Below are 12294 nucleotides of genomic sequence, written 5' to 3'. Positions count from 1 at the left end.
CATGAAATGAAAATGAGAATGTTTAATAGAATCTTTTTCTTTTAATTTTTATATTTATTTTAGATCCTCAGAAGTTGAAAATTAGTACAGATCTACACTGTGCCACTTTTATCTTATAAATCTATATTACTTTGCTACAATATATAGTCCTTTTTATACGTATGGAGCTATAGATTGTTCTTACAAGTATGAAGCAATACACCTGCTACCTCAGTTGAGACATAACTATTTTAACTACACAGGGATGTCTGTGGTTTTACATAGTTACATTCACCTATTTTACTACCACATCACAGTCCGTAAAAATCAAATATATTTTGTCCATCTTCAAAACCTCATTTTGTCGGGGATTGTACATACATAGACTCCCACATCGTGTGGTCTTTTGAGGTTGACTTTTTGTCGCTTACCACTGTTCACAATTGTATACATAATCCTATCCCTTCCTGTTCCTGAGTGGCATGCTGGAATACAGATGCACTAAACATACTTAACATTTCTCTCATCAAATAATAGTGAGATTTTTTTCCATCTTGAGGCTATTAAAAACAAGCAGAATTAAATATTTGTGTACTAGTGATTTTTATGTTCACGACCCAAATATATATGGATGCAGTCATTTGATTAAACAACAGTTGTGTGTTTGGTATTCAAACAGCAATAACATAAGGCCTTTCTGAGTCCTGCCTGGAAATAGGTGTTTCTCTTCTGCCTACATTCACCTACAGGTAAATAAGGTAAATGCTCAGTCATGTTTACAGGTGAGATGGGACATGTGCACTATTAATACAAAGAAGAAAGGGAGATAAGGGTTGATGAGTACACAGCAGTATTGGCTTTCTTACTGGAAGCCTTTAACTCGATTTCATAAAATTTGTTTTTTAGTATAAATAACTACATTGGTAGCCCATATAGCATGAAATACTTTATGTGCCTACCTCTTTAAATGATCCTATGCTTTACAAGTGTAGGTTGGCTGGCTATTGGACTTCTGGGATCAGGGGAGGGGATATAAAAAGCCAGCAGAGACTGAGAGGAGAGGAGAGGAGAGGAGAGGAGAGGAGAGGAGAGGAGAGGAGAGGAGAGGAGAGGAGAGAGAGAGAGAGAGAGAGAGAGAGAGAGAGAGAGAGAGAGAGAGAGAGAGAGAGAGAATAGTGTGACTGAGGAGTAGGCAGGAGTAAGGTCTAGGAGACAGAGGAGTAGTGTTAGAGAAGAAAGTTGATGCAGGAAAAAGAAAATTGTGTGGATCGAGAAGAGGAGAAATCAAACAAACAAAACAAAACAAAACTAAAATAAACCTACAAAGTAGTCAAAAGAAAACAAAAAATAAAGCTGCATACATAAATCTACAAGACTGAATATGGATTTGGTTGGAAGCATTGGAGAAATTATTTTAAGGTAATGTCTTCTAAAGTAATGTTATGTTTTCTTTTATGCCTATATTACTAGCAGGCATTGATCTGGGTTTTGTGTATATGTTGATATAGGACACCACAATGCTGCACACTTTATCTGAGTAAAGGGTACAGAATTAGTTGTAAACATTTGTAAATTCAACTGTCTTACACTGAAATACATAAATTTCTATGGTTTTTCTATTAGGCAAGGAACATATGTTCTAAACCATCTTACAGTGCTTCCTAATATGATGGCACTTTAAGTAAAAGTGGATTACAATGTGATGCACATGCCAGCAGCAACACTAAGGAGCCTGGTAAGTATACAGTCTTCTGGGTGCCACTGTGACCTTCTAAACCAGAATTGCAAAGTTTTGAGGTTCTATCTCTAGGTTGAAACCTTCTCCCCAGTAGATTCTCAGATCTGCTACTTTAGGAACCACTGAGCTGGCAATAAAACTCCAGTCTCAACAAATTCCCTGCTCACTGTGTGACCATTTCAATGGGTCCAAATGCCAAGTGACAAAGGAACGGAGAAAATGAGGCACATCTGTCATTCAGTTTGGCTTCTATTTTTAAAACTCCACCACTCTAGAGAAAACAAAAAAAAAAAAAAAAAAAAAACCAAACAAACAAAAAAACGTGTCTTCAACAGTGCATTTTAAAATTCTATGCTTGTTCAAAGGTAACAGTGCAGGCTGTGATCAGTTTGGATAGATTTCTACACACCAAGAAATTCTGAGGTGAGTTTTCCAATGCAGGGAAGATATTCTATAAATCCCTGAAGTAAATTGCTTTTCAAATGAATGTTAAAACAGCAAGGGTATAATTCAATCAAGGAAGACAAGAAGCTCACCTTACTGAAAATGAGTTAATCAATAAAATCCATATATGTGATCCATGTAAAAATTTTAAAATAACATGGAAAAGGACCATAAATTGGAAAGGGTGATATGGAATGTGTTTATGGAACTCAAGAATCAGGAAAACTATTTTTAAAATACTGTCAGAGGTAAGCAGTAGAGAAAAAGCTATCAGTGTTACATGTTCCTAAAAAGAAAAAGAAAAAACAAAACAAAAAACCAAACTGTGTTTTCTCCAAAGTCATTCATGCCTTTTCCTGATAGTCATATTTTTGGGTAAAAAAACAAATTTGTGTCCATCTAAAAGGCTGCTGCTTAAATTTCACATCTCAGTTCTGTTATTTAAAAAAAAACACTTGAGACATAAGTTCTTCCTATAAAATGGATCTTATATTTAGCTTAACAAAAATGAAAGTATTTGTGTAGATCAAATAAAAATTTTACTGAAAATCACCAGAATTTCTGTCTCATTGAAAACAGTGCTGAATATAAGATTCTCAGTCTTCTGTCAACTCCTTGTACAGTTTGACAAAATGAAAATAAAAATAATCAACAATAATTCTGCTAGCATTTTACTAGTTTCAACAAAGCAGAAATGAGAAATATAGAAAATGTTAGAGACAACCATACAGTGTTTAGTTTCTCTGACTTCACATGATATGGTTTGTTGCTTTGATGAAAACCATTTAATCTTTTGAATTTCAAATTAGATTAAATTTCTAATTTTTTCTTATGGATTGAAAGCCAAGAGCTTTTCCAGCGTGGCAGCTAAGTAGATTTTAAAACTTTTAATTTACTGATGCTTTATTACACTCTTAAAACAGAACTTTATCAGGGAAAACTGTTGAAATGGAATACTCAGACCTTGAGTTTATTCTACAAAACGAGTGTCAGAAAGGCAGCCAGGGTCTGCACTATTTCAGAAGAGGTAGGCCATAGATGGCGATTCCTCTGAGATTAAAACAGAAAGGAAATGTTTTAATCTCAAGATACATGGTTCTCTCAAAAAAAAACATGCTACATGCACACACACCCCAAACACACATGCGTTCATGCGTGTACACACACACATACACAAGTACACACACACACACAATTCAAAAGCATGTATTTTATGTTTTATTTTGTTTTGTTTGTTTTGTTTTGTTTTTAGATACCAACTGTGCACCAGGCCATCAAGTGAGACACCAAATTGGAAAATGACACATACTTTCTATGCAAAGGTAGTTTTATTTGATACTAAAGAAAAGTACATTTGAAAATAGAAATAAAGTTAGAGTGCTTGCTGAGAAATTTCAAGGCTCTGGGCTTGGCTCTACACTTAAAAACTAGAGAAACAGTAGGATGCTCCTTTGATTTGGCTCTTAGCAACACTTTAGGCAGTTTCTATGGTAATAACCACATGGCTTCCTAGGAAGGAAATCTGTATTACCTGTCTACAACTAGACCATCTGCTACAATACAGTGGTACACAAAATGTAATACAGAAGTCACAAAATGTGAGTACAGAAAACCTTAACCAATACCTCATGATTGTATTTCTATTGTGACTTGAAAGTCACAGGTTTCTTTGGTGGAAATTAAAATGTTTTTAGAGAAACCAAAACAATATGGTGAGTTTGACGTTTTTATTCGTCTCTAAACTACTACTTACTTATCAAAAAGTCTAAACTTCATCACAAAAGCACTGATTTATCCTGTTGATTCTTGCCATTGCAGGTATATTTATCAAGTTTTCAAGCTGCAATTGCTTAAACATTATCTGAAGTAGAGAAAATAGAACATTTATATATAATGTGTTATGTATATGTTATTATATATTATATATATTATATTAATACATTTCACAAAAAAAATTATTTTTCAGCTGTTACCACAAACTTATTTGCAAAATGACTCCAGGAAACATGACAACAATGAGTGGATTCCTCCTCATGGGGTTCTCTGATAACCATGAGCTGCAGATCTTACAGGCTTTGCTCTTCCTGGTGACATACCTATTGGGCTCAGCAGGGAACTTCATTATTATCACCATCACAACACTAGACCCACAGCTCCAGTCTCCAATGTATTACTTTCTGAAACAACTTTCCATTCTGGACCTCTCATCCCTCTCTGTCACAGTCCCCCAGTATGTTGACAGTTCCCTGGCACGAAGTGGCTACATTTCATATGGACAGTGTATACTGCAGATATTTTTCTTCACAGGTTTGGCCTGGAGTGAAATGGCCCTTCTTACAGTGATGTCTTATGACCGCTATGTGGCCATCTGCTTCCCACTGCACTATGAGGTCATAATGAGTCCCAGAAAGTGCACTTGGGCTGTGGCAGCTGTGTGGCTAAGTGGAGGTATCTCAGGAACATTATTCACAACAAGTACACTCTTTATCAGATTCTGTGGGGACAAAACAATTCACCAGTTCTTCTGTGATATCCCCCAGTTGCTCAAGCTCTCCTGCTCTAATGATTACTTTGGAGTACTGAAAGTGTCTACTTTCATTGCTGTAATGGGCTTTGCCTGCTTTGTAGGGATTGCCTTCTCCTATGGCCAGATATTCTCTACAGTTCTCAGGATGCCCTCTGCTGAAGGCCGATCTAAGGTCTTCTCCACTTGCCTGCCCCATCTCTTCGTTGTTTCATTTTTTCTCTCAACAGGCATTTGTGCCTATCTAAAGCCAACCTCAGACTCACCAACTGCTTTAGACTTCATGCTCTCTATCTTTTACACAGTACTGCCCCCAACCCTCAACCCTGTTATCTATAGTCTGAGAAACCAGTCCTTGAAAAGAGCTATAAAGAAGTTACTGTTAAGTGAAGAATTCGTTGGGAAAAATTATGTTTGTTCTGTTTTTAGTGCCTGCTAACACTCAACATAAAGAATGTTTTTAATATGTTGAATATGTTAGATATGTAATGTTCAGAATAACAAGATATATTCTAGAAAATGCATATTATAAACCTATTGTGTAGCAAGTTGTGATGTGATTCTTTGAACATATTTCATAAAATTTATTTATTTATTTATATTTTTTATTTTTTGGTTTTCAAGATAGGGTTTCTCTGTTTAGCCCTGGCTATCCAGGAACTCACTCTATAGACCAAGCTGGCCTTGAAGTCAGAAATCTGTTTGCCTCTGTCTCCCAAGTGCCAGGATTAAAGGCATGTACCACCACTACCCGGGTACTTATTCTTTTCAAGTTAGTAAAAATATGTGCTTATAATGTAGTAATATAGACCCACTTCTTACTAACTCTTCCAGTCTGTTGCCACACTGGTACATATGTGAATTTGGCAACAATAACTAACATGGGTTTTGCAAATATATTTATGGGAATAATATAGTAATAATGAGCATGAAGGATCATTACAATTACTCGTTACTCAGTTCAAATGGGTCATAATTTTAATGTTGATCACTGATTTCAAAGGTTCATATTACTTTCTATATTTCCATGTTCATATTTTAAGGAATAGCATGAACAAGCCTGTCATTTCTATGCATATCTATATAAAGTAATTTCTATAGTTTGCTTGGGTGTGAAGTATTCAATGTAATTAATATACAAATAAGCCTCAGGTATTCAATTTGTATCACTTACTATTATTTTTACTTACTAATAAGCTATTCTTATAATAATCCAAGTAGACAGGAGGCAGATGCAGGAATACCTCTGTGATGTTTTTAGGACAGCCTGGTCTACATAGTAATGATGCTAACTGCTAAAAAGTCCTAAATACTTTCTTGCTCATTCTGTGGGTTAAAAGTCCCTGGTTTAGGTGATTAACACCTGTAGCCTATCAGAGGGGAATTAAGTAATTCAGCCTTTGTTCTATCTCAGGAATTGCTTGGCTCTAACATTCACCCTGCTGGTTGCAGTCCCAAGGAAGAAAAAGGGACACTTGGAAAAGTACACTTAGCATTTATTTCAAAATTGTAAAAAGTTTCCTAAGAACGCTCTCTAAGAAAACAGGGAAAAGCACAATGAATCGTGATGAAGATGATAAAGATGATGAAGATGATGATGAAAGTGGTGATGATGATCTCTTTGTCTTCACAACTTACACATTTTTCAGAATACATAATCACATAGTAAAAAGTTCATCACAAGTTTACACATTAATTTAAATCATAAATCAAATAAGGAGTTTACAACAGAGAATATTTGCATGAAATATCCATTAGTAGTAATTACCTGGCTAAACATACATCACCTGTCTCACATCTACAGGTTCATGGAGCGTTAAAACCCATAACTAAGTTATTAGTGAAGGCTTGTATAGATAAACCCAGTATATATTTTTTTATCTTCTGCCCTACAGCCTATAATAAACCATAGTTCCCTTTTAATGAATATAATGGAAATGGCATGTAAATCATACACATGTGTATGTGTGTATGTGTCTCCGAGGGAGAGTGAGAGACAGAGACATTCAGACAGACACACAGACAGATGGACAGGCAGAGACACAGACACAAAGTGAAACAAAGGGAAGTGGGGTATCCAATAAATAGAGTTTGAGCCAACCTAAGGTGGTTTAAAGATGTCTAGAAAAAGAAGTCTCTGTGGAGTAAAATAATGGTTAAAGATGCCAGAAGCTGAAGATATAACAGGTTTTTAATCTAAGTAGAAAACTATCAAAATACCTTGAGATAATATTTTAATGTTAAGAGAGTTATGGATGAGATGATAGAACTTATGTGTAATTCAAGGTGAATGACAAAAACCATGCAGCACTGACCACTATTAGGCTATAACAGATCAGATCAAAACGGACATGTAAATTGAGTGAAAATTTTACATATCAAACAGTAGTTTTATAAGGCAGAAAGATGCAAAACAGATAAGACTTTCCTTAAAACAACAAGAATCCTGGCAATTTGTGGTGGAAAAATTGTGAAAGTCCTCCTACATTTAATAATTACAAGTAGAGAGATACACTTAAGTAAGCTAAGGCTCACTTATCATCTGTTTTCTCAGTTGTCCACCTTAGAGAACTTGTAGCTCGGCTTCGACCCAGTGTAAACTTTTTCCTGTCTGATAGAAGAAAGGCTTACTTGACTGAAAATAAAGTTACTGGCTCTGTAAATGAATATGTTTGTTTTGTCTTTTTACATGTGTAGTGAACATTCACAAAGAAGTCTGTGATTAATTTGTTAGCAATAAGAAAAACCAAAAAAAAAAAAATACAAATGTAATAAAAGCACTTAAAAAAAACTGCAGCAAATACTGTCACTGAAAATAGATATAGATAATTATTTTTAAAAATTAGAGTATTAATCTAAATTAGCCTTTGAAATATGGCAGGGTGGTCAGAGTAGAAGAATAAAAAAGTGATTTTATAACATCATTAAATAAACAGAAAAAATTGACATATTTTACTCATAAAATTGTATGGATAGAGAGAAATAATTGCATGCTTTATTGTAGAATTTAGTTCATATCATATTTCCATGTCACATATCTCTGACTTTCTCAAACTATCACATTACTTGGGACTGAATGTAGTTTTGCTGTAAAACATTTACAGTTCTGAGTCTCTGCACCTAAATTATGGAACTGACTTTTATCCTGGAAATTGTAAAATGGCTTCATATTCATAAATGTAACTATTGTTGTAGATAGTGTATCTCCAAAAGTGTACAGATGCATTTTAAGACAGGGTAATATGACACAAGGAACCACACCCCAAAAGTGCCCAGTAGATGAAGGACCAATCCAGCTCTACCATAACCACCCATGAAAAATCTGTCTGCTTAATCCCAGACCCTGCCTGTCTCCTAGAAGGTCTGCCCTATCCAGGGACACAGAACCCCATCACCTTTCTGGTCTGTACCTCCACCTGCAGCCATGTCTTAGCAGATTGCCTGCTTCCCAACCCCTCACCCTGCCTGTTTCCCTGGAGATCTCCCTAAGCAGGGACACAAGAGGCATGCTCTAGTGAAAATGGCCATCTTAACAAAAGCAATTTAGATTCAAGGCAATTGCCATCAAAATTCCACCTCAATTCTTTACAGATCTTGAAAGAACAATTCTCAAGTAATTAGGGAAAAACCAAAACCCCAGGATAAGTAAAATGATCCTGAACAATAAAAGAACATCTAGAAGTATCACTATCCCTGACTTCAAGCTGTAGAATAGGGCAATGGTAATAAAAACTGCATGGATTTGCCATAGAAACAAAAAACAAAAACAAAACAAAACACAAAACAAAACAAAAAACAACAAAAAAAAAGTTGATCAATGGAATCAAATCAGAGATTCAGAAATAAACCTACATATAGAAGTTATGGTTTGGTTTGTCTCTCATCCACAAGCTCCCAGAGATAAGATTCAGACTCAAAATATATTTATAAATATCTTGGTCCTATATGTAACCTCCATGCTGACTATTATCATAACTTAAATAGCCCATTTATTTTAACCTACATTTTGCCACTTGGCTGGTTTACTGTGTGCAAGCGCCATGTCCACCTCCTCTCACCTTCCAGGCCAATCTGTTGCATAGCTCTCTCCCAGAATTCTTTCTGCCTCCTGGATGTCCCACCTTTCATTTCCTGACTAAACCATATGCAATAGGCATTTTATTTGAGAGATTTTGCATCCTTACAATATACATAATATTAATTTTACACCCACATTCATACCAACACATAATTTTTGAGAAAGAAGACAAAACAGTACAATGGAAAAGGAAGACAATCTTCAAAAATTGATGATGGTCTAACTGAATGTCTGCATATAGAATGCAAATAAAACCATATTTATTAACCTGTACAAAAAACAAATCTATTTGGGTCAAAGAACTCAACATAATCTTAGTAGTTTTACTTATTATATCCAGAAACAGAAAAAAAAAAACCTAGATGTGTCTCAAGTGAAGAATGGATGTATATAAATAGTTCATTTACAAAATGGAATAATATTCAGCTATTAAAAAACACAGATATCATGAATTTTGCAGGCAAATGAATGGAAGATGAAAGTATAATCCTGGGTAATTTAACTGAACCCAAAATGACTTCATGCATTTTATGTATTCACTTATACATGGATATTAGTCATAAAGTACAGGTTAACCACACTATGATAAAAAGAGAAACCTCCCAAAAAGAATTCAAATAAGCCCAAGGGAGCATGGTTGAATTTTTCTAAGAAGGGAAAGAAAATAGATATTGGAGGTAGAGGGAGGGAACTGGTTGGGAAAGGAGATGGGCAGGGAAGCAGGATGGGATCTGTAGCAGATGTAGAGAAAGCAGTGGAGAGAGAATGAAAACCAGCATTAAGTAGGGGGCAATCAGGAGGATGTACCAGACACTTAGGATCAGGGAGGCTTCTGTGGGCCTATTGAGGTAAATCTAGCTGAGACTCTTAGAGATGGGAGATATGGATGCTGAAGTGGTCAAGTCATGTAGACAAGTTGGACTTCTAGTAAGGAGATAAGGACAGCAACCTACCCAGCAAACCTTCGATCCAAATTGAGTCCTATCTACAAGATATGCAGAGAGGGAGAAAATGCCCTCCCAAACTATGAGTGCTCCAAATTGAGACCCATCCAGTGGCCAAGAACTAAAGCCAGTATGGTTTGTTGAATATGATTTGCATAGGGAGTAGCAATATTATAGTTGCTTTGTTGTTGTAGCTGTGGCCTTGTTGGAGTATGTGTAGCTTTGTTTTAGGAACTGTGTCACTGTAGGAGTGGGCTTTGAAAGCTTCCTCCTAGCCTCCTGGAAATCAGTCTTTTAGCTGCCTTCTAAACAAGACATAGAAGTTTCAGCTCCACCAGTTTTCTGTCTAAGTGAATGTTGTCATGCTTCCAGCAATAATGATAATAGACTGATGCTCTGAACCTGTAAGCAAGCCTCACTTACATGTTGTCAATTACAAGAGTTGTTGTGGTCAGGGAATGTTTCTGCAGCATTGAAACCCTATGACAGTAATTAGCACGAGGAGTTGGGTATTGCAGTGGTAGGCCTGACTAAGCTTTAGACTGGTGGAATGTAGATATGAAGCTTTGGTAAAGCAGTGTAATGTTTCAATTGGGGCTCGATGGAACATAGTAGTAGAAGCATGGAAGATAGAATTCCTGAGTCATTTTTCAAGTATGAAGACATAGCTCAAGAGGTTTCAGAGAAGAAGACTTAAAATTTGGCATAGAGATGTTTGTTGTGATATTTTGAAGAATGTGGCTCTTCTGCTATTGTCTGAAGAGTTTATCTGAGGATAAGGTGAAGAAACTTAGATTATTGCTTTGACAAAGGAAGTCTGTTTTGGGGGAGCTTGTTGTTTTGAGGGGTGGGGGTCGAGACTGGGTTTCTCTGTATATCTCTGGCTGTCCTGAAACTCACTCTATAGACCAAGCTGGCCTTGAACTAGGAAATCTGTCTGCCTCTGCTTCTGCCTCCAAGTGCTGGGATCAAAGGTGTGTGCCACCACTGTCAAACAAGAAAGGAAGTCTTAAAACAGCCTTGTACAAAGTCAGTTGTGTGGTTACTATTGTTCACTTTTATGAAGATCATTTTAATGAAAGGTAGCAAGTATAGAAAAGAAAAATACAAAATGTACAGTTCAAATAGAAAAGAGCCACCAGGAAGCAGAATGAAGCTAAATCCTGTTTTCTAGATAATTGAATTAGGGGAGTGGTGATCTTGGGATAAGATCCCACAGAGCTAAATATATGCTTTTTCAGTTAAAGAAGGGATCTAAGCCTTTTTATGGTCTGGTTATTGTTTTCATTTGAACTTTTAATCTGGAGTGAATTGTAATCTAGAAATTGAGAGTTTACCTGGGATACAGATCTTGAGGCAGGAAGACACAACTTTTTGATTCAGATCTTGAGGAATATTGGTCATGAAACTCTTAGGACCAGGCATGGTGTTATATACTTTTAATCCTAGGAGACACAGAGAAGATCTTCTTGGCCAGCCTGGCCAGCCTGGGACAACATTTTTTCCATTTAAAGAAAAACTTAGGTGCAGGTCTGGTGGTTCATGCCTTTAATCCCAGAGACAGGAGACAGAGACATGTAGATATCTAAGTTCAAGTTTCATCTACAGAGCAAAGTCCAACACAGCCAAGCTTAGGCAGTGAATTTAGCAAACAGAAGGCAGGTAAAATATAATAGAATAAGGAAGCATGTTCCAGGCCCAGAAAACAGCAGAACTTGGCATCTTCAGCCGTGTGGACCTGGTTTTAGAGTTAAAAATAAAATTATGTGGGACAATTGGTGAAGTGTAGCTGGAGCTAAGAAATTAGAAGTGATTAAGTCAAGACCCACATTTGGGGTGATATCTTTTGGGAAGGGTTTTCTGAGAGCACACAAAAAAATCTGTGTTGTAGAGATAGACTCATGGTCCAGCTAGACTTGGTAATGTGTAAGGATCACCCATGTGGTACTGCTTTTGATGGTATGAAGGTGTCATGGAGAGCAGTTTAGGCTTGATACCTTGAGAGGTGAGAGAAGGCCATTGCTGAAGGTATAGCCTTAGTTACAGTTGACTGACCAGGACTGAACAGGTCATGCAAAGAATTTGAGGATTGGCACCATGAAGGGAACCTAGGAGAGGTTATTGGTGAATATTAGTGCACCAGAAGAACATAGAATGTTAGAGATACCAGTACCATGGGATGGTCACCAAGAACACAGCAGTAGTGGAGTGGAGTTAACCAGAACTCAGCATGCTACAGAGAGCTGAGCTGGAGAGGTAATTCAAGACCTTGTATATATCATTTATTTTTCACATTGAATTTGGTTTAATTTAGGTGGATAAGGTTTTCTACTATGTATACCAAGTGCATAGCTGGTGTCACAGTAGGACAAAAGAAAGTGTCTGAGACCCCATGATTGGAGTTACAGATAGTTCTAAACCATCTTTGAGGTACTAGAAATCTATGGTTGAATAGCCACTGCTCTCATGGGCTAAGCCCTCTATTCAGTCCCATGAGCATATCATTAATAGTAGTAAGGTGTGAATGGTTGCTCCTATGTTCATCTTTATCTCAGCCTGATAACCCGGAAGACATATAAGATTTATA

The 12294-nt window shown here is 36.5% G+C and overlaps 1 protein-coding gene across 1 annotated transcript; it reads left to right on the top strand.

The window, feature by feature from the left end:
- Nucleotides 1-4152: 4152 nt before the first annotated feature.
- On the top strand, nucleotides 4153-5124 carry LOC110283668 (olfactory receptor 14J1-like). Its single transcript, XM_021149086.2, has one exon. The coding sequence runs from the start codon at nucleotides 4153-4155 to the stop codon at nucleotides 5122-5124; it is 972 nt and encodes a 323-aa protein (XP_021004745.1).
- Nucleotides 5125-12294: the final 7170 nt, after the last annotated feature.

The sequence above is a fragment of the Mus caroli genome, unplaced genomic scaffold, assembly GCF_978045245.1.
Source record: "Mus caroli unplaced genomic scaffold, Mus_caroli_1 scaffold_18, whole genome shotgun sequence".
NCBI classification, from domain to species: domain Eukaryota; kingdom Metazoa; phylum Chordata; class Mammalia; order Rodentia; family Muridae; genus Mus; species Mus caroli.
Note: the sequence above shows the minus strand (reverse complement) of the source record. Positions and strands in the feature narration are given on the sequence as shown.

What these genes read in the sequence shown, in the direction of transcription:
- LOC110283668 (XM_021149086.2), top strand. Translation starts at nt 4,153, where the DNA reads ATGACTCCAGGAAACATGACAACAATGAGTGGATTCCTCCTCATGGGG.